The sequence below is a fragment of the Drosophila novamexicana genome, unplaced genomic scaffold, assembly GCF_003285875.2.
Source record: "Drosophila novamexicana strain 15010-1031.04,08,12 unplaced genomic scaffold, DnovRS2.1 tig00000877-arrow-arrow-pilon, whole genome shotgun sequence".
Lineage (NCBI taxonomy): Eukaryota > Metazoa > Arthropoda > Insecta > Diptera > Drosophilidae > Drosophila > Drosophila novamexicana.
The window spans coordinates 297,026-321,080 of record NW_020824831.1 but is presented as its reverse complement, the minus strand read 5'-3'; the positions used below and the strand labels follow the sequence as shown (position 1 = coordinate 321,080).

General features: G+C 38.9%; 1 protein-coding gene across 2 annotated transcripts in view; it reads left to right on the top strand.

Annotated features, from left to right (window-relative positions):
• LOC115764915 (lachesin) overlaps positions 1-24,055 on the top strand; it is an 84,505-nt gene that overhangs the window by 37,628 nt on the left and 22,822 nt on the right. For both annotated transcript variants that reach the window (XM_030708217.1, XM_030708218.1), the window contains exons 3-7: positions 3,316-3,429; positions 11,638-11,838; positions 20,139-20,279; positions 20,669-20,800; positions 21,380-21,477. In XM_030708217.1, coding sequence (XP_030564077.1) covers positions 3,316-3,429; positions 11,638-11,838; positions 20,139-20,279; positions 20,669-20,800; positions 21,380-21,477 — 686 coding nt within the window. The remainder of the gene's footprint in view (positions 1-3,315; positions 3,430-11,637; positions 11,839-20,138; positions 20,280-20,668; positions 20,801-21,379; positions 21,478-24,055) is intronic.

Here is a 24,055-nt window from a genome sequence, read left to right as displayed (position 1 = left end):
TCGAATTGAAAATTAAAATTGAATAGTTGCTCCGCACAGCAAAACAGCCACCTGGTCAACGAGTTTGGCAACAAGCCCCAAAACAATTCAAAATTATAAAATAAACTTAATTTGTGATTCGTAATTTCTTATACTTATATTAAAATTACACAGAACTGGGATGCTCCTCCTGCTCGGAACATTCAATTACCAATAAATAGGAGCAGGCACATCCCGAATAAGAGTTCAGAGAGATAAATCATGATTTGTGCTTTCAAATGATTACAAATAAAAAGAGATAATAATTTAACACAGAAAATAAGCCGCGACCAAATTTCCTTAACCCTCGGCCTAGTTAGGGCTTAATACTTCGAACTCTACACGTAAAAACAATGATGAAAGGAGTATGCGGTATGTTCCCCAGAAACTGTATTTATAATTATGATTTAGAAAATAAATAATTATTAGATGCCATACAAAAGTCTTTTAAGACTGCGTATATTTAATGGGTCTCAAATTGAATTAAATTCTAAAAAATAGAATATATTTCTTTCAAAATATAAAAAAAAAGTCTATCGAAAGATGCATAAATATTCGTATCATATTTGATTAAAAGAATTATATATTAAATGATAATTAACATAAATGTTGGTTCAGTTTTGTTAAGTTAGTTAAGGAAAAATCCTTATGCCAGACGTTGGCGAAATATGCTCAGCAACCTTTTTTTCTTGCGCATGACCTTGTTATAGAGAAGGAATAAAATATCCGTAGCTGAAGTCCTTGTGAGGCGGTCCAATTAGCGAGTGTCTGTTGTAGGAGGACACGTTTGTATGTTGCTTCTGTATCTTTGGCGTATATCAGTGCCCAAGTGACAGAAAGTCATTTGGGTTATTAGCAGTCGAGTGTCGCAAAGGAGCCGAGAGAAATATAGAAAGAAATAGATAGAGCAAGATGCTGCGGGGTATGGCCGGAAACCCTTCTAATGCGAACTTCAAAAGGAAAATGCCATAAGAAATAAGTTTCTTCAGCTGACATTATTTCGTTATTATCCGCATCAAGGATTCGATTGACAGGCAGGCACAGTCAGAGGCACAGGCACGTGCTGCCAACGCCTTTATCCTTGCGAAAACATTGTCTGGGGGCACAGCAGCAGGCAGCAGCTAGCAGGAGGCGCAGGAGTTCAGGACAACAACTGACAGCCGAACCGAGGCGCAGCACAGATACAAAAGAAATTATATTTACTGCTGGGCAGGAGGCAACGAACGAAAACAAAACACACACTCACACACACACACACACACACACACAAATAGGCAAGTGGCAAGTGGGGCTGACGGGGCAGTACTGCTTGGCGAAATCAAATAAAATGCCGGAAACATGGCATCGAGGGCCCAAGTGGTGCCAAGTCAAGTCAGGGGCCTCTATACCGTTGAGCCTTGGCGACTTTTGCTTACCTATTTTTTTTCTTTTTTGATTTTTTTTTGGTCGCCGCACGCATTCACGCACTTACTCACTCACTATTCACAGTATTCACGAATGTTTTCGCAGCAGATAAATACAACATTTGACACTTCATTATTGTGCCCGCAGCGTAATCGAATCAATTCCAGCTCCACTTCGAAGCCAGCCCAACCCACGTGCCCCGTCTTGTCATGGTGTCAAAAGTGCTTGGCCATTCGTCGTCCTTGGTCCTGGGGTTCGTGGCCCAAGGCTCAAGCCAGCTTGGCCTGTTGACACATTCGCTTAAACGTATTAAATTGTTTGCCATCGCTATTGTTGTTGCTGCTGCTTTTGGCCAGCAAGCAAAGCCTGGTATTTTATTTATACGCACTTTCGTTGTCCTTGTTGCTGTCTGCTACTCGAGAGAACCTGATGCCTGATGCCTGATGGTTGATGGTTTTTTCTTTTATGTTTGTTTGTTTGCGTGCGGAAGTGCGACCAGTCCGCTCGCTTTTTTTCTTTCATTCTTTTTTAATACATTTTTGCACTGTCACACTTAAAGTAATCGATTACATTATGGGTCCAGTAACCGGATATGTTCGTTTCCGGTTGGCATTTGACGCAACAAATGTTGCAAGCGCCACATAATTGTGCGCCAGCTCCAGCTGTTTTATATTGTAATTGTAACCTAATTACGATATGATAACAAGACATTGAGGTCAATTGCGCCGTACCCTGCTTACGTTGTCAAAACTGACGTTAAAAAAAATTTGTATTCTTACTCTAAGACTATAATAATAAATCAATGACTTCTAGGCTGTATATATTGATTTGGTTTATTGAAAGAAGTACCCCTAGACGTGGTTTAATATAATTTATGACTTGATCTGTAGAGTTGGGCAGATGTATATGGGACTAAATATTGTGACTCTAGTGCCAAAACTGCGCGAGATATAATTTACGCTATCTTTCCATTTTAGGGAGGGCTTGATAGGAAAAATTGTATCACTTTTCACAAGTTTCAAAGCGATTTGAACCGTTCCACTTTGTGTCCCGAGTTGCAATCAATTGCAATTGCAACCAAATTCGTAGCTCAAAGATGGAGAGGTTCTCTTCACAAACCAAACCTTGAGGCGAAGTATTCGCTTAAGCCTTAAGCCTCAGAAACAGCTCGTACGACATTTACCCATGTCATAAACTTGTATCTGAATTAAATATACACGCGGATATGTTTAAATGTTCTAATCAGTAGCTCCTTAAAAACGCAAAACCAATATACCCCTACTTACTTTGTGAACAGTGCATAGTCATTTAAGAGTCTGCATATTTTATTAGCCGTAAAGTAAACTTACCAAGGTTCATATAGTTATATGTGCACTTAATCCCATAAAACTCAGCAATTGAATTAATGCAAGTCCCTTGTGAAGCTGACATTGCGAAAGTTTTAATATTTAAGTGCATTTTAACACTTTGGTAGCTCAAGTATTTTCACACACACACGCATATGCACTTGCATATTGACATTTAAAATTGATTGGCAAATCAACAGCAAATGCACTAAATTATTTGTAAAGCTTTGCCAGGATATATGTGCATAAGGATTGTCCGAAAGCAATTTGACAACTTTCATTAGCTGTGCATAATAAAGTGCACTTTATGAACTTTGCGACATTTGACAAATTTTCTCCAAAATGCCCTAAACCAATTAGCCACACACACACGCACACACGCACACGGACACAAAATCTAGATGATAGATGCTGTTGGCCATAAGCCCAATAGTGCGTGACGTATGCTCGTTGGGCTAATAATATTTGCTGTAATTTAGTTTATAGTTTCAGGCATTTCATATTTCGTATTGCGTATATTACATTTGAATTCCTTTCGCTTTTACAGCCAGCGCCCAGAGTCTGATGGCCAAGCATGAGCCCATGTTCATATCACGTTCGGAGACATTCAAATTCATAGCCGGAGATATTATAGTGCTGCCCTGTGAGGTGGCCAATACGGGTGAGTAGTCTAAATAAGAGTATATGAATGTGTGTGAGCGAGAATGAGTGTGAGTATGAGTCTCTCTGTGGGTATTCTTAACTCAGTTATCATTCAATTGCTGCGGTCTGCATACTTAGGACATATGTGCATAATTAACCCTACACCATGTGATGCTGCCTTTCGGCTGACCGCAACTATGCATTAATCCAGGCTGTCCAGCCTGAAATAAAAAGGATGAGCACTTGACGAGCATCTGTCTAAGATGCGACCTGAACACGTTTTTGTTTTCGGTTACGGTTTCGGTTTTGGGATCCACCCAAATGTTGCTTGCACTGTTGGCATGTGCCATGCACGTTTTTCAATTTAAATGCGGTCGTGTGTTGAGATTATTTGTACATAACAAGGATTTTGCGTCAGGACATTTATTCACATACATATACACAAATAACTATATAGCAAACCAGTCTGGTTGCGGCTGGGCGCTGTTGTCGTCGTCGTCGTCTGGACATCTTGGCCAAGTTTGTATACAAAATGCTACATAAAAACTTGAATCCAAACACTTGGCATATATTATTTGTATGTGCAGACTTATGTGGGCGACTGTCCTGGTCTACAAATACACTCAGCGAAAATAGTCAAGCATTTGGAACTTAAATCAAGCACAGTCAAGGTGAATGTTACTTGTCGAGAGAGAATTCCTTCAAAAAAATTCTTAGTAAACAAATTTTGTTTTTCTACCGAAACTCCAAAATACAATTATTAAAGTATTCAATAAAAATTTGAGTATTTATTCAATTATAATTGTCCCTGTGAAAAATCTTTTTACATATTTTGCCAAATATAAATTTTCTGATAAATATAAATAACGAAATGTATTTAAATATCTTAAAAGTTACAATAACTTTTTAATATGATTTTTTCTGAGTGTACGTTTATATTAGTCTGTGTGTGTGTGTGTGTAGGTTTTGTGGTCATATCAACCGTTTATTAGAAGCAGCATACAGAACAAAGAACATGGCATTTTCTTTGGCATATCTCATGCACTTCATTGCCCCAACGAAAGAAAATGAAGAAGTAGTAGAAAAGAAAAAAGTAAAAGAAGCGGAAGCAGGACAATGGAACACAACAATACATAGAACATTCTTGCATAGCAGGGTATTAGAGCCACAGGCATTTGGGTAATGATAAAAAGCGAGCACAGTAAGTGCAAAAGCTCAAAATGCGATAGCAGAAGAAGAAAAATAAAAAAAAGTATATAGAAGCTACGTAACCGGGTTTCCAAAGCGCTGTCTAATGGCATTCTATGCTAATAAAGTGCCACCATACGGCAGTTTAATTAGAAACATTTCTCAAGCCTGAGCTCAGCTCCAGCTGCTAAGTGCAATAATTAAAATCAAAACCGTGACGTCTTTGGGCCGTGTTCATAAGGCGCACTTTATGGATATTTAAAAAGAAATATGTTAAGACTGGCAGCTGCTGCCGTTCTCTCATTTTTCTTGAGCTGCTTTTTATGTGTTAGCCATAAAGTTAAAAATGTAATTGATAGAATTTTTAAAAACGCACTCAATCCTGCTGTTGCTGTCCCTCAGCTTGCTTCAGTCCCCACCCCCAGCCACCCTGCTTTCTACTCAGTATTTGTATTCGCCGCGATGATGAGCTAAATACAAAATTTATGCACATCTTCATTTTATTTTATGACGAAAGCCCATAAAATTCGAAAATCACATGAAAATGAGCCAAAATGATGAGTTCCTCTGGTGCTGTCTTGTTCTCTCTCTCTCTCTCCCTCGGTCTCTCTCACTTTTGCCTTCTCTTTCTTTTGTGCGAATGCTCATTTGCATATTATATGAAAATTCCTTTAAATACTTATTGCGGTGCTTCGCACTTTTACAAAAGTAATCTTATGTCTTGGCAAATAAGAAATATAAGCACATCTTAACACACGCACACACACGCATGCACACACGCACACACACGCATGCACAACCAAAGCTCTCAAGTACCTGTGCAAGAGCCTGTCTAAATAAACATTGAAGCATTTCATCATTATCATTTTATCTTGTTATTTGCATTTCGTTCTTTTCTTTTTTCTTGCATATGTGCAAGGCTATTCGAGTTGCACGCTATCATAGCCTGTCTTCTGCCCTTACCTCTTCACCTTTATGCCCCCCGCGCTCTATTAGAACCTATGCTTTGCTGCCTTCGTTGATATGCCAGTCGGCACTTGCGCCTGAGGTTATGCAACATAAAAGTAATTCCGCCAACACAAACAAGCACAAGGACCTTGCATTTTAGCAGCTGTACATAGTCGCGCGAGCCATACCCTGTCCTCAAGAAAATTTTATAAAAAAAAAAACAAAATTAGTTTAAATTGAGATAATGATTCATAATTTGCCTACTTAATGCTTTGATTGATTTCATAATAACTATATACATCACTTATTTTAGTATGATTATTAATTATCTTATACTGTTTTTTAAATGAAGAGTACGACGAGGCACAAACATTAAAAATACGTAAAGATGTGGAACATTATTGCTTTTAAATTTAAAAATCCTTAAAGGTATAGATATTTAGATATAAAAGCAATAATGTTCTACAAATGAAAGTAAAGTAAATCTGAATTTACATTTAATCAAAGCTTATCCAGGCAAGGCTGGCTAATGCTTAAACCTTAACTCCATAACTCAAATAATTCCATAAGAATACAAAAAGAGGGATTGGAGTTGTTTAACTAAATTCCCTAATTATTTCACCAAATTTTGTTTTCAAGAGTTTCTGACTGTGCTAACAAGCAGAAAGATGATAAAGTTTTACTTTGCTGCACACATTTGTTTAAGCAAATTTCTTGTTGTTGTTTATTCAATAATTATTTCTTCTAATGAATTTAAAAAGTACTCATACATTTACTTAAAGGCTTATAATCAACTTGTCTTTCGCACACACACATACACACACGCTCAATTCCTTAGGCATATTTGAATATTTGCGCTCTTATCAAATATATCAAATAAAATGGCAAGTGCTGCTGTTGAAAGGCTTGTCAAGTGCGTGGTTGATGCTTTGTGTGTGTGTGTGTGGCTATTTTATGAATACCCCGTTTTTTGTAAAGGTTTAGCAAGGGCTGCTACACTTAGCATTTGACATTTCCAATTAGTTTTCATATATATTTATTTATTCTTTAAAGATATGATAAATAAATATATATAAATATAAAGTTTGAATTTTTGATGCATGAATATTTATTTTGTAATTTATTAACCAATGTTAAAAAGTTAAAGTTATTACCTTAAATTAATATTATAAATTACATTAACTATATTTGGTACATCATTATGTTATTATTTAAAACAATGTTTGTTTAATCTTTAAAAATATAATTTTCCGTTATAGGCAATTTTCAAGTTTGATTCACAGCTTACAACGTTTTTATTTATTTATTTAATTTTTAAAAATATAACTTTTATTTTTAATAAACGCAAATTTTGGAATATATAGCCGCATTAACGGTATACATAAAATTCGAAACCTAGGTATAGGGTATCTGCCACTTAATCAACTTCCACTGGAGCATTCTTAAATAATTTCCAGTTAATTCTATGTGTGCGTGCTTGTGTGTGTTTCTTATAACAAAGTGTGTTGTTATTAAAATTTAAAAGAAGAGAAATTCTTAAACCTTTTGAAAATGTCAAGAACTCAAAAACTTTGTTCTGATGCTCTCAAATAATTTGCCATTATTAATGGATGGCCAGCAAAACAAACGCATACATCTAATTCTGCGAATGCATTACGGATTGGTTTTGGTTTAATTTTCATTTGTTATTTTGCCGAGTGGATTCAAATAATTAATTGTTTTCGAAGCTGTTGTGTAACCAAAGGCCGGTGCTTAACTTGTCAGCACGCATAAGACCTTTTCCTGTTGATGGTTTTAGCCGCAACAATGGCAAAACAACTGTAACAGCAACAGCAACAGCAGCAGTGGCAGCAAAAAGTGGCAACTGGCAAACTCGAATGCAATAAAATGCAAAAAGGCACAAAAACCTCAGTTACGGCGACCACAGAGAAAACGCTCATTACGCTTTGATGGAGCGCCAGAGCCGGAGCTGGAGCTGGAACTGTAGCTAGAGGCGAGGCCGGAGTCGCGGTCGGATTCGGTGCCGCAGCGCTCGAAACTATTACAGAGCAACGGAAATGGAATCGTGCCGCAAAAGTTGAAGTTGTGCAAACAGCAGGACAGCAGCTTTATATAGGTAGTGGGGGCTGAACTGGGCTGGGGCAGCAACAAAGTTTCAATATTAATGCCATTTACAGTTCTAATTTCGCTTTTTACGTACGCGCACAACACTTAACACAAACACACACACACACACACACACACACACACACACACACACACTGGCAACACACACAAGAGTTGTGCAAGAAGTTGCAGAATAATGCCATATTGAGGCAACTGCCTGGCACGCCCTCTGCTCACTTGGGTTTGTGTGTGTACTTGGGTCGGCTTAGCCGCAACATCGTTTATCTTCGGGGGTCATCATCTTATAATATTGGCCTTTCCGACATGCAATAAATTGCGCTCTGGCAAACAACATGTCGGTTGGCCTCTCTCTTTCTCTCACTATGTTTTGCTCGGCCAGCTCCTTGTTGCAAGTGGCACATGCCTTGTGCCTTGGCTTAACGGCAAATTGCGCATACGCACCGTGTGGCTAGTGCAAACAAACAGAGCTCGACAACAAAAGCGAATGTCGACCATATTTGAATAGCCTCTGTGTGCGCCTCTGTCTGTCTGTCTGCCTGTCTCAGTCTGAAGTGTAGAAAACTAAAATTTCGCTCTGGCTCTAAATAAGGCACGAACACACACAAACAGCACACAGAACATGCGGCTGGCCATGGCCAACAATTTGTCCAGTTCCAGTAGGAGGCAAAACGCAAGGCCCTGTTCATGTGAGGCTAACATACAAAAGCCGAAATGCTTTTACTCTGTTTCCGCCTTAACAGATAGCCTCAGCCAGCAGAGTAGTCAGTCAGCAAGTGTGCGTGTCTGTTTCTCTTTAGTTTAGAACACTTAAACCGGAAATTGAGGCGTTTTGTGTTTTGCTTGTTTTAGTTGGATTGTTGTTATTTTAGTTAACAATTTATTTAGTTACAGCCAGCACAATCACACACTCGCACATACACTCACACACACACTCGCACATACTTTTACAATTTATATGATCTCCTAAATTATTTGTGTTGCATGCATTGTTCAAGTGCCTGGCCACACTTTAAGCGCCACTGCAAGAGCGCACAGAATATCTATACTAAATCGTTCCCCTCCCAAACACCTCCTACCCCATACTCCTTTAACATGACAGCTGTTCATCCCTAAGTCTTATTAATTTCCTGCTCTGACTATCAAATATCGTAGCCAAGAGCAACCGACCTGTGGTTTCATATGCTTAACTATTATAATGAAAATTCTTTCTTTTAACATGCCACAACCGTTGAGCATTTCGACCCTTTATGCTAAATAATAATCCCGGTTAGGAAAGGCGAGAAATTTAAGCTTATGTTCAGTTAAATTAAATGTCTGGTTTTTGGTTACTATAATAGCTTATATTTATCGCAAATTCGATTTTAATAGGCATATTGAAATTTTTAAGAAATGTTGCCAAAGATGCTGTGGAGTCCTTTATATTGTTAAAGAAACAATTTATAATATGAAAATCAACTCACAACTTTAGTATACAAAATAATAAAAAATAATAAAAATATGTTATGTTAAAAATTGTCTGATTTTCAAAACTTTTCAAATATTGCCTTTTCAATAAGAAAGTAACAATAATATTAATAATATATATTTAAAATAATCACAAGATAAAGTTGTGATCAATACAGCAAGAAATTCATTGAATTTAATATAAAAAATTTGAACTGTATAAGTTTTTAAGTTGAGAAACGAGTCTAAAAATGCATTTTTAGTTTTTCACTTATTCCTGTCGGACTCCAAATAAAAACTCGTCTCATTATGTAAAATTATAGTAAAAAATTTCTTAGTATTTTTAGGGTATTTTTGTAGATCGCTGCAGCTGAATCCACCGACTGCATTACTGGCCAAGTGCTGACTGCCATTGCCTGGCTGCCTTTAAGTAACTCGCAGACCAAAAGAAGACAGGCTAACACACCAACACACAGACACACACTTCCACGCCCCCTGCCCCTCAGCCAGACAACGAATTATGTTTTCCGCTCTAAAGGCAGCTGCTTGGGTTTCTCCTTCGTTTGCAGTTGCGGCTCCATGTTCGTAGTGCACGCCAACGGCAGCAGGTGGCGCTAGTTTATTTATTTGCATGTGCGAATGTGAGTGTGAATCAGTTTGTGTTTGTGCGTGTGTATAAGTGCTGCACAACACACTATATGCTTGCCTGCTGTGCCGACAGACTGCCTGGCTGCCCTACAGCCCTCCTTCTCTGCCCCTGGCTTGTTGATGTTGTTGAACTCATTGCAAATAAATACGCTTTTTGAATGCGCATGTAAATGACTTCATAAGCATTTTATTACCACCAAGTTTCACGGAGTCTATGCACACACACAGACACATACACACACGCTCACACGGATAGACACATTTGTGTGTGTTGAAATCAATTTTTCCTTCATATTTCTCGCACTCTCTCTATCTATTTCTCACAGTCTGTGCCCTGGAATAGGCCGTCAATAATGAGCGGTGAAGCTTTAATTTTCAACACGCTTTTTGTCCCAAAAGAATACTCGAAATACTTGGCTGAAATACTCGATACCCGAGCGTATCGAAATTGTTGTTTTAATTTTTAATGAGCGCCATTCGCGGAAGTCATACATCATTAGTAGCAAATCCGGACAACTTCAATTTCAATATGTGGGCGCACGGGCGGCGCCCCCAATGACTGCCTCATACACCGTGCTGCAGCGGCACGTGATGCTCGACTCGGCGCGAGTAGACAACGCACAACATCCAACACATAAATTGAACAAGCGGAAAATTATACAAGCGAGGGTTCTCGACAGCTTGATACCCTGAAATCAGCAACGACTATTTTCTATAGATACATACAGTACTCCGATAATTTCTTTAGGCAGCGGCTCAGCTTCTACTTAGTGTACTCCCATACCGTAAAAGATTAATTCTTCAATAACTGATATGTTTTATGTACGATCGGTATGCTATTAAAATGTGTGTATATACTCCTAATACTTGCGATATAATATAATACTTATTATAATGAATAATGATTTCTTTTGTAAAATATATTTTTATTTTAATTGTGTTGCATGTGGATTAAAATATGGAAAGTTTATAATATTCTTGATTTGTGTTACCTATAAAATAACATAAATGTCAAATTTATTATCTTTCGTTATACAAATGTGCAGGATAAGCACGAGGATCCGGGACTGCACATATTTATATCATATTTATCGATTTTGTGAAAATGGAAGTTTTTGTCGAATATACTACAAGATCGTATGAAACATTACTTGCGAACCTTTAGAAAGGAATATACATATAGAACATATGTATATACTTATTCTGTACTTAAAGATTACTTCTTTTCCCTATAACAATTTTGTGCATATTTGTGCACAATAGCAGTGTATCCTTTTTGCCCATATACAATGGGTGTAGGGTATAAAAAAGAATCACAATTAATGAGTTCGATGAATGCGCCATGGAGTATGTCTGTCTGACTGGCTGTCTGTCTGTGCTTACATCCTGTCTCTTCCTGCTGGCTTGCCAGCCTGTTGAAAGCCGCTTTTCATGCCCTTTTCCCTTTCCGTTTGGCATATCGAGTGCCTGGCATATGATTGCAAATGCCGCACATTAGCGGATATCAAGTGGGTGTTATTGAGTGTATGTGTCGCCATACAACAGCCCCTGACACCCCCTTCCCCACACACGCAACCCCTCTGTGTGTCTGTGTGTGTGTGGTCTGATGTTGTGCGCGAGTCCATGCCAAATTGAATTTCTAGCCTTTTAGATCTTTTGAAATGCCTTGTAATTGAGTCATTTGAATTCTGACTTTTCAATTTATATTGCGAGTGTGCTACAGTAGGAGTGTGTCTGTGTGTGTGCGTGATTGAACTTAATTTAAGTGATTGCCCTCTCGCATTTACCAATTAACTTGTAGCAGACAAGACGCGATTATAGCTCACGCTCAAACTGATTTTTTATATTTTTATTTAACTTGCATTCATTGCAGAACCCTATGTGGTTGCCTGGAAACGTGGCATTGCCATTTTAACCGCCGGCTCTGTAAAGGTGACGCCCGATCCGCGCGTCCGTTTAGTAAGCGGATTCAATCTACAGATACGTGACGCTGTGCCCCAGGATGCTGGCGATTATATATGCCAAATTGCCACTATGGAACCACGGGAAATAACACACACCGTCGAAATACTGGGTAAGTAGCCCAAAACCAATCAACTGCAAGTTTGCACTTGTGCTCATAATTTTGAGCCGAATATATGTATCTTCTTCTTTAATTAACTAAGCAGAGTATTTTCTTGATCAGTATCAATATCAATAGCCGAGTCGATTTAGCCATGTCTTGCTGTCCGGCTCCCAGTTTAAAAACTTCTGTCATGACAGTCTATTTTGCGTACGTCTACATTTATTTTACAGGCATCAGTTAGAACCAGTCGAATAGTATCACTTGATCATATAGCTGCGGAGAGGTCCAAGTTTAATATAATGCAAGAAAATCATTTGAATTCTCCAAGAGATCGGGGTCAAACTTTCCATTTAAGTGTTCTTCTACCTTGCGCTCGACATATGAGCGGAACAATATATGAAAAAGATCTAGAGAGCCAAACGGAATACCATATCAAAATGAAGATGGTTGATCGATAATTAAGTTCTTATAATAAAACCCCTTCGTTGTTTCAAATATCTTGACTAAGCTTGGTATTGAAAAGTTTTACATTGCTCCTAGGACTACGGACTGTATCAGAAAGATTTATAGAGTCGGTTTGCTTTTCAAGATAACTTGATAAAACTTGGCATTTACGAGTTTTTCCATGGGCCTTATAGCATGTCGGATCAATATACTACTACTATACTACTACAATACTATATCATATTTAGGAGCTATTCCATGCATTTAAAACACCAGGAAAATCTTATCAGTACCCCCAATAATAAATATATCATAAGAGAGAGAAAAATTATGTTTTTACAAAACAAGCTCTATATGGGTATTTAATCTTCGGTGTGCAAAAGATAGCTGTTCTTTCTTTTTTTTTACCCTTGCAGAGTGTATTCTGATTGTGTCTCGAAATGTGTTACGCATAGAAGGAGATATCTCCGACCTCATAAAGTATATATATTCTTGTATGACACTTTTGTTTTTGAAGATATCTTGACCAAACTAGGCATGCTCCTCATATATATGCAACATCCTATCAACATCGGACTCCTATATCATATAGCTGCCATATTAACGATTGGTGAAAAATGAGGTTCTTGTATGAAAAACTTTTAGTTTTTCTAGATATCTTGACAATACTTGGTATTAACTTCTGTGCTTCTTAGATACGCGAAAAGCACTATGATCATTATGAAATAGTTGTGTCTGCAAGGGTATTAAATCTTCGGCGTGACGAAGATAGCCCTTCTTTCTCGATTTCATTGTTATGCAAATTATTTGAGAGTTTGAGTTTTGCGATAGTTCTTTTGCTTTCGTTTTTTATGGCCAAATTTATGCGGCTCGCTCTCACAAATCACTTGGGTCCATTGTGCTAGGCTACATCATTTGGACACCTCGGCTCGGTGTGCGTGTGCATGTATGTGTGTGTAGCTCAAATTAACATATCCTTAGATCCTTCCGGCTGGCCCACTCAAATATGCTAAGCAGCTGAGCTGCAATTTGGCGGCTTTATGGCCACAGATTCAATAGGGATTCTTTTAGGGCCAGCGGAAAAATCAAAACTAATCTGCCATTTGCCCGCCCGCACCGCTGCAGCAAGCAGCAGATCTAACAGAATTCAGATTCTCTTTACTGGCTGTCGATGCAAATTTCACGGAATTTCCCCCGCTACACACCACTTCCCCCTCTCTCAATTTCTCTCTCTGCTTCAGGCTCTTAACTACTTCCTGTCCCGACAACGCATTTTGTGCCTAACAAGCGTGCGTTTCTCTCTGTTCTGCTCAGCTCTACTTTGTTCAGGTCTGCTCTTTGGTCTGGCCTTTGCTCTGCTCGCATCTTGTTGCTGCCTTTGTCTACTTCCTGGTCCTGCCCCTATCCTTATTCCTAGCCTACCCTGCTGTTCCAGCTTTGTGGTGGAGCGTCTTCTAATCAGCAATGATGAATAATTTGCATATATTTCCCCCCACAATTACAATGTTGCCTTTTTATTTGCATACCCCACGCCCCTCACTGGCTCTGCTTCAGGCACTGTTAACACTTTTCCTGACTTGGTGAGGGTGCGCATGTGTGTGTGTGCGGCGCATGCAGATTGCGATAGAATTCCCAAAATCTCCAAAGTGTAGCCGCGGCTCAACTGGAAGCTCAGCGCCTGGTGCCTATGCGTTCTGCTTGGCAAATAGTTGACTGCAGTTGTTGTCCTTAAAGATGTCCTGAAGCGTGTCTGCAAATACTTTAAAAACCTTACACTCCACTTGGATGGCCTATAAAAAATGTGTATTTATTTGAGCAGCAACAAAAAATCGGCGCACACAACTTTTTTCATTTGTCATTGAAACTTGGTCCTGGCTGAGAGCTGATCCTGCCGCTGCTGCTATTGATGGTGCTGGCTGGCATTGCCACAAACAAACATTAAACAATGACTGGCTATGGCTGCTCAATGACTGGCCTGGCTGGTGTGGGGAGGGAGGACCGTCGACAACGACAACAAAAAAAGTCGATTATTGAAAAGTTTTGTTTATTTTATGTGTTTATTATGCGCTCCGTTTGCCAAATAATGATCATGGCCAGAAATATTTCGTTTATTGAACTTTAGCAGCGCACGTAAATTGTTGCCTCGCCGCGCCACCACCACACCCCCACAGCTAAAAAAAAGCCAACCCCCTACTTTGGCGGGCTCTTGTGTTTTTGGTACCAATTCCCGCATTGTTGTCAAAGGAGAAACAAGCAAAATAATGCGCTGTCGAAGTTTTTATAGGCTCAGCAGCAGACACCCCAGAATACCGAACTCCCCCGCCCCCCTCACACCACACACTCAATATGTGCGCGAATATAAATTTCATAAAGTTTGGCCCGCTCTGGCATTTTGGCTCGCCAGCTTTTACGAGCGTAAATTACTTTCAGTTTGGCCTCCACACTAAAGATGAAAAAATAATGTGCGCCTGGCAAACTTTTGCACTTGTCCTGACTGCCGGGCAGCGGCCTGAACTGCGGCACACTTACAAAGACATTAGCCGAACGATGGGCCCCAAAGCTGGCCAAGTGAAGCGGACCACAATAAACAGCAATGCCCGAAGCCAACGGCTCTAAACTTTGCCAGTTGACAAATCTTTTAATGCAGCGAACAAAAAAAAAGAAAAGGATGCCCAAAATCGGAATAACTGGCAGCTGGTAGACATTTATTTACACTGTGTCACATGCTTGGTTGCAAGCATGTGTGACAAGCCGCACAATTTTTATGCTAAGGTGATGAGGCTAGTTAAAGTTGATCTAAGCATTCCTCCAGCTGCAACTCGTAAGTCTTAGTCTGCCTAAGCAATTGTTAGGAAACATTCGAATTTTGAGGATTGAAAAGTTGAAGAACAACAAATCTGTTGCAATTGTTCTGCATTCTCACTAACCAAATCCAAATTAAATGTGAATGTTTACTGAATAATAAAAACAAAGAAAATAACTGCCTGATGTGCTGTGCTGATTTCTATGCAGCTTAAATTAAAATGTTCATTTTTGAATATTGCTCTGATGGATTTTCGATTGCTTAAAAGTGTTCTGGCTATAAAGATGGCAGCAAATATATGCTTATGCCCAAAATAAGGGCAGTACAAAAAAAATGTTGTGTTTAGAATTCGTTCTATAATTTAAAGACTGATAATATGAATTTCGAAAGTAAAAAATATTTCAAATAAATAATTTGGTTAAACGGGCAGTTTTTAATATGCAAATATTTGTGTATGCTTCCAACTCTGTTGAAAACCGTAAGGTGGATATCGATATACTATTTTATTTAAAAACATTGGTCACAAATCGATATTTTTAGTTCTTAGGATGAAAGATAGAAGAAAGATATTTAGTCAGATTGCTCAAACAGGCATGTATTACACTTTATGTTATGGGAGATATCCCATGTTGTCTATTGCATGCATTGGCAAAACTTTATCGAGCTTCGTTTTAATCAATGTTGACAGTTAGTTGACTCTCCTAAGCTAACAAAAATCTCTAGGTCGAACCCATATCCCTTTTTGGAATTTTATAGGCTAATTGCATATAAAAATCGAAGGCCAGTGTGCCAGGATCTTTGTTGAAAAATCAGCTGCAATTTGTGGATTTACGCTGTTTGACATTTCTGGATTTAATGCGCGTTTGCTGTTGACATTATTCAAATGACGGCTTGCGTTTAATAAAAACCAATTTTGAACATTGACATGTGTCAGCCCAATATCGATTAGCCCCCCCGGACTCAGCGACTTGCTACTGCCAAACGCATGCCGCCCACTCGCGACCAATGTCTGACCACAGAACATTAAGTTATGTGACCGTCGTGCGGTCAGCTCTTGTGGTCATTTGGTCATTTTGTCATTTTTATTGTGAACATTGATGTAATGACGTAATGAGTTAATGGCGTCATTGTTACGACTGTTACCTCAATTTACGGCTGCAGCGGGCGAGCGCGTGACTTAATGCCACATGTTTAGGGGCGGGGCTATAAAAGTGCGTACTGCCAGCTAGCTCAGTAAGCCGCTTAAAGTCTCCAACATGCGCCTAATTAGAGCCACGATCGGCGGCCTCCACAATTGCTGGGCTATTCGATTGGAAAGCATAATTATTATCAAGCTGGGAAGCCACACGATTGAAAATTATATGGCCAATATGGCAAAAACAATCGTACGAAAATGCACATACACACAGACACACAGGCGGACATATGTAGAGGGGCGTGGCACTATAGACAACAAGGGAGCATTTAATTATGTGCAGCAGCCCAAACAACAACAGCAACAGAATTAATAATAATAATTGTGCAATACAATAACAATAGAGACAAGGATGCAAAGGGAGAGAGAGAGAGAAACAGAAAGAGGCGCACAATGTCATGCATGCGAAACAATATGCAATAAAGAAGAGATTCGCTAAAGGAAGAGAAAGAGAGAGGAAGGAGAGACGGACGGCGCAAGTGTTTGGCCAATTTTCTTTGGATACTTGAGATAAATTACCAACACAATGGCAAGTAAATTGCAAAGGGATATATGCAAGGATATGCAAGGATATTGCCCGGCATAGCCACACCGGCCAGGATGCCTGCCCAAAGCGAACCAACAATTAAACGGCCTGGCAAAATACCATTCGCAAGCACTTGGGATACCGTTTAAGTTTTAGCACTCAACTTTGCCAACTAACTATGGATTTAAATTACTTAGCAGAGTCTATGTCTAATCGAACTGTGCAACTTTTAAAGCCACAAAACCAAACGTTGAAGTTGCAGCTAGCGAAACAAGGCTTAAAATCAATATGTACACTTAGCAAAAAAACGAGAGCATTCTACTCAATTCAGAACCTTAAAATTTACTAGAACTCGGAATATATAATCATTATACAAGCTGAGCACTGAGTGGATTTAACTCGGGAGCTAAACTGCCTAAATCAGATTCAGGTCAAATACCAGGCTAGGGTGTGGATTTAGATAGATAGATGTAGATGTTGATGATGCGTATAAAAATTGATTTTTTGAAATTTTTCAAGAACTTTTCGTGCCCTGAAGTTCCTAAATACAGAGCCAAATATGAAATTTGCCTTAATAAAATTTTGCTGTGAGAATTGAGGCTTACGCGTTTATTCTTATTTACATATTTTGTTCCTTAGCCGAGATTTTTTGTTTGTTTTTCTATTAAATTTGCCTTTTAATGAGGAAGAGGGAAATTCTTAATTGAAAAATCTTTACACTCTAAAATTCCTAATTATACTCAATTCTATATAATATTTATTTATCTATGTATCTATCCATGGATATCTAAAGAAGCTTCAGCTTTATCTAGTATAATAATTTAATTTAAAAGTATTTTTGTCTTTATACAATGTTTTGATTTTAAATTTGAAAATCAAGATCAATGAAAACGTCTGCCCCATCCAAACAATGTAGTTTAATTTAAGTACAAATTTCTCAACTTGAGTAAGAATAACTTATCTTAACAGATTGGCTTCATCCTTGAAAAAGTGAACTCGAATAATATAAGATATTAAATACTTTCTTTGCGAACGTTAAGAGTAGCGATTAATTTTTTGAATATATAGCGTTTAAGTTAAGGATATTTCATTTTAATTTGCTTAAACTTTTTTCTTAAAATATAAATGTGTTTAAAAGAACGGCCATTTTCTCTGTGTGTATATTGTGTGTATGGGTTAGTATCTGTATGTACATTTTCTAAGTATGTAAGCATGTAATTGTGAGCTTGTAAATGTCCGCAAATTGCCTCAAAAGCTGCCGCTGCTGCAGCGGATATTGTGGCTACTGCGGCGTCGTTTGCCATGAAAGAGCTCGCTTATTAAAATTGTTGACTACCAGCCCTAGCCCCAGTTCCAATCCCAAACCCAGTCCCAGTCGCAGTTCTAGTACCAGCCACTTGCTCTCCACCCACAGCCGCCCACTGTCAGGCAGCGATTGGCATCGCATTAGTCGTCATCTGCATGACATTACATGCCGCAATCCACGTATTACATGCCACACACACGCAAGCACACACGCATGCACACACATAGACAAGTCGAAATGAACTGCTCTGTAAGTCGTCAACTGCCTTACAGTTATGACCATGGTATCCGGGGCATTGAAACGAGTGCTCATATTATTTATTGAATTCAATATGCGACTTCAGCCCGCTGACGGCTGTCGGGCATAAAGTCTCACCAAAGCGTGAAATTATTGAAAATATATCTATCTATGTACATCCACAGTAAGAATGCCCCCTGGCTGGCTTACATATAGATACATATGCAGCTAAAGATAGCAATAGAGCTAGAGATAGAGAAACTGTTAGACACAGCGCGTCCTTTGGTCCTGTGCAGAACAAACAGACAACGACTTTATTGTGAGCTGCTGCTTCAGTCCCTGGGCGGCATCTCCTTTTCATTTTTATTTGCCTTCATCTGGTCTTGTTTTACTCTTTTATTTTATATTTTGAGGTTTAGTTTTGGATGTGCGCCATGGTGCCATGATTTATTATAGTCGCATGCAGATTTACCAGCATATCATTTTGCTATACATATATATATATATTTAGGTATACTAATATATTTGTATTTATTTGAGCTCTATATATCCGCAACTCTTTCTGCTGTCTTAATAATCAATTGTAATTTTCTTTCAAATGCAAATATTCGTCTTTCTCATTGCGTTGCCTTCCTGTTGTCTCGGCTTCTTGCTATTTATTTTGGCTAAAGCAATCGCATATATGTGTCTATTATATTGCAGATTCGTTGCCAAAAATTGAATCAATCAAATGCATTTTGTCACAAATTTGGTTGAAATTCTCTCTCGATTTTAATTCATATGTAACGACTTTCTATGCAAAACCGAATAAGCAAAATAAAATAAAATGAAAGACACGTCACGTGTGTTAAGTGAACGACTAGCTAATACCCCCTACTCACTAACGGCAGCTTTTTAGCTGACTTTGTTAGCCTGAATGATTGGATCATATGCTCATTATAAAGAAAATGTCTGCTTGAATTAGTCATATACTTATTATTTAAACTTATTTAGTTTGAAGGGTTATCTATTGCTCTTCCAAGTTTTAAAATTAGGGCAGAAAAAAAACAAAATTGTGAGCTTAGATGTAAACAATAATTTATAAAACACCCGAAGGCCATTTGCCTGTTATATACCTTTGCACAACTTGATGCCACCCTATTTGCTCATGAGCATAATTACAGGGCATCAAATGAAATTTACAAAACTGAGAATCAATAAAAACCATAGTTAAGCTTTGGGCCCCAACACAAGTAGCTGCTTGCAGCCAAAACATTAGAATGCCTTAATAACAGCCCGGGGCGTGGTCCTTGCGCATGTACTTGAATGCGACGGCACCAAGCCGACATGGTCGTAATTTTTCTAAACAGCTGTAAAATAATTTTGGCCACAAATATAAATAAATTTGGGGCTCAAATTAAATAAAATGGGCCAGCCAACAATTGGCAGCCGCCCCAGTCGCAGTCTTTGCTTCAGTCTCAACCTCATTCTCATTGACATTCACATTCTGGGAATGTGGCTCGTTCCACATGCGTAACCGCCATTTTGCACTCATTCAATTTGCATTTGTGCGCATATTTATTCAAATTGTTTGTCGTCCTTGGTCCTTGATCCTTGGCCAGGGCAGCTGGGCTTTGCATATATTTCAGCTCTATGTACAACTGGACGCTGGACAGTCATTGTTTTTAGCCGAAAGCGAGGTAGTACCTCGACTACTGGCCATTTCTAATGTGTTTTTCCATTCACTTTCTGCCCGTCTCTGTTTTGTTTTGTGGTGTTTTTTTACTGTATTTATTTTTTGACTGTGTCCTTTTTGCAGTACCACCGAGGATTCATCACATTAGCACCGGCGGACATTTGCAAGTCAAAAAAGGTTCATCAGTGCGCATTGAGTGCTCGGCCTCTGGTAATCCAACGCCAAATGTGACTTGGAGCCGCAAAAATAATATTTTGCCCAACGGTAAGATTCTGCATAAGTAGGCCAAGCGAACGAACATCCAAAAAAATGGAGAAGATCCCAACCAGCCATCAACTGGTCAGCTATCCAACGGGCGGCGCAAATTAAAAGCATCAAGAATACCAAAAAAACAAAAAAAAAAGAAGTTGTGCAAAAGTAAATGAATATAAAAACTTAAACAATTTCCATAAAAATAAAAAGTCAAAGAAATTATTTGGAACGCATTGCCAGCGCCCGGACGTCCTGCCGCCGCGCCTCTTCTTTTATTATTGAATACAATTCCAGTCTGGCTGGTTGGTTGGTTGGTCTTTCCTTGTAATTGGCTCTGTCATTTCTTCGATGGCCACATTGTATTGACTCCTGGTCTTATGTTTCCTTTTTGATATTTACAGGCGAGGAGAAACTACACTCGCACGTCCTGTCAATCGAGAATGTGGATCGTCATAAGGGCGGCGTCTACATATGCACCGCCAACAATGGCGTCGGCCAGCCCGCATCCAGCCAGGTCGTGCTGCACGTCTTATGTAAGTAACAGTCACATCCTGCCAATGTCCTTCCGTGCCTCCTTCTCTTGCTCACCCTCACCGCGTGTGCGAGTGTGTGTAAATGGACCGTGTGCGCCTGAAAGCGAAACAAATTAATTTGACTTCAGTTGCCGCAACACCAATTGCTAGACACTTCAATTTATTTTGAAAACTGATTTCAATGGTTATTGGCCCCGCTGAAAACTACTTAGACATGCGCCTTTGGCAATTGCCATTTACACACACCGTACGGTGAAGACCAGCCAGCAAATACTTCGGCTTGCAATTATGGGAAGTGCCGTGTCGGACCGACATTTATTTAAAAATTTATATGCAATTTCGATGAAAGTCTGTGGCAAAGGTTATTCCATACAATTTTCCAGCGCAGCCAACAGCTAATTATATAGGGCAGCAGAGCCCCGCAGACCTCCTTCGGAGATGTGCCATTGATTTTTGCCTTTGTTTTATTTTATACTTTTTCTTCTTCTTGCTTTCCGTTTGCTTTTCACGTTGTTCACTAATTTCCTTAATATTCTCTGAGACCTAACAAAAAAATATGCTTATATATACCCCTTACAGATCCGCCAGAAATCTCCGTGGAGCGTCCCGTTGTCTTCTCCGGCGAGGGGCACGAGGCGATGCTGGTCTGCATCGTGCATGGCGAAACACAGCCTGAGGTATGTTTTAATTAAATTTGCCGCATAAATTTTCATTTACGCGCTGGCGCTCACTTGGACATAAAACAGCAGAATCTACCACAAAATCCATTAATATATATACACACACATGCGCATACACATACCACATTTGCAGGCACTGTTGCCAGCTCAAGAACAATCGAGGCAATGCCGAAAATTGGAATATAAATTCATATGTAGCATTCTTCTTGGGGCTTAAATGCTTTAATCGTCTTTGGCAACAATTGCTTCTCAATTTGGCAGCAAATCATGCGCAGTTGGTACTCAAAAGCATATCTAAACAGTTCCAATCAGCTGAGGGGACATTAATTAAAAGTCTGCAAACTGCAAATTGAAGTGCTGCACAAAGCATAATTTTAACCAAACATGGCACGAATACCTGACACAAAGCAGCTGCATAAGCCAACAAAGAGCGTTAATCAAAAAATTACTAATAAAAAAGCTCTTTTGCACTTTGGCATGTCGAATTTTAAATACCCTTTACCTGAATAGATTTGTATAAGAGTATTGTCCTATAGTATTGGGTTTGGGGATCTTCGAAATCTTACAAAATGGATGCATATGCAGGATTTCCTAACAGCCTTTGCCTATATCAGTCACATAATACAGTAGTCCAATTGTGAGAATTCAAAAACCAAATAATTATTTGGTCTTGATATTTCTAAAAGCAAATGGATTTTTAATGCTTTTTCCTTAAGGACCTAATAGATTGTGATAGAGAGATAGAGATAGAGATTAAGGTAGACCTAAGGAGATAGATATATATTTTATTAAAGAATATATATTGAGTGTACATCTAAATGGAACTTGTGATTGGTAAGAATGGGATATATTTTTAATATCATGGCTGCTAAAACGGATGTGGCTAAGTACGAATGCTGTAAAGGGAATTCAGGCTCGAACAGAATTGATTAAAACAAGATTTGTTTTCGTATTCATTTGATGGGACTTTGCTTGGTCAATATGTGTTCTTTATTTCACAATACATGTTATGATAGTTTTCTCCTACGCGCTTTGACGTCCAATCGCGCTTTGGTCATAAAGTCCCTTTACATAAATATTTTTTCCCGTCAGACATACACATTTTTTGGCCTGATCTTTTAATTTTGTAAGCTCGATATTTGAATATAACAATTTAATTTATATAAATCACATTATATATGCTTAAACTAGCGAGTATTGCCCGGCGTTGACCGTGCAACGTTTTGTGCAACAAATTTTTAATATTTCATGAAAATGAGTTTGACGTCGGTCGGATGGTAAACAAAATAGTTCTATTAAATTTCATTAAATGTTCACATTCATCACATAAGGTAGCTACTGTAAAAATTGCAGCTTCCTAGGTCTCACGGTATGGGTGGTACGTTTATCACCGATCAGTCAGTCAGCCTGTCAAGACAAACAGTTTCATGTATACAGATATTCATCAATACATAATTAATACGTATTCTTATGCCTGGCACATTTTGTCAAAGAGAATTATTATACCCCTTAAAAGCATATTACAAAGTGAAAGAATATGGATATGCTTAAACGCACACACATATATGTGTGCATAACATTTTTTTGCTGCTGGGCAATTTTTTATTATAGAGAAGTATTTATTTTTGTGCTTTGTGCCTTTGCCGACATTTAAATTAATACGCTTGGCTATAATTCAAAGTAAAATTGCGGAAGTTGCCAAAGCGGAAGTGTGAAGCGGCGAACAGCCAAAAAGGGAGCAGTAGCCAGACCAGAGCAGAGTCGGGCAAAAAAATGCTTTCAAAAAGCTGAAACAGACCGGGAGTGAGAAAGAGAGAATGAGTAAGTGTGTGAGTATGTTTGTGTGTGTGTGTGTGTGCGTGTTTGTGTTGTAGTGTGTGAGACCGAGAGAGCGCTAAATAATGACTGGAGACCGCAAATGTCAATGCTTAAAATTATACAGCGTCGGTTCGCTTCAGTTTGCTCGGACACTGAGTGACTCCGCAAACCTCTTGCAGGCGCCTCTTACCATTCACCTAAGACCCCCCGCTGGTTCTAGGAATTTTTGGGGCGTTACATTACGTTTTTATGCTATTTAATTTTTCATATTTTTTGTGCGCTCGTTTTGTGGCCGCAGAAGAGTTGACTCTGTACTTTCCCAGGAAAAGCGCCAACTACTTATTTACTTTTTTTTTTTTTTGTATATTTTTGCTTCGTTCTCTCTTTGCCACAACTCGTTGCAGCTGAGTTCTGCAGCTCTTTGTTTGTGCTGCTGGACACATTTCATTATACGACAAGTTGCACGCCTTACGCCTGCTTCACATTCTACATGCCAAAGGGGGGTGGGCGGAGCGATTGCTTGCAGATGGGCATGGCATTTGTAGTCTTTGAGAATGACATTTCCTCATGCAATTTTTACCAGCGGCCCTTCGATAGCCGCACCCCCTTGCGTTGCCCACTCGTCATTTGCTGTTTTATGACTCTAGTTGAATGTATACAATTTAACGCTTCGTTCCCGCTGCCTGTTCATGCCACACGGCAGGCAGCACGATAACGAGCCTTGCAACTTGCAACAGCTCACAGCGTGTGTCTGCCT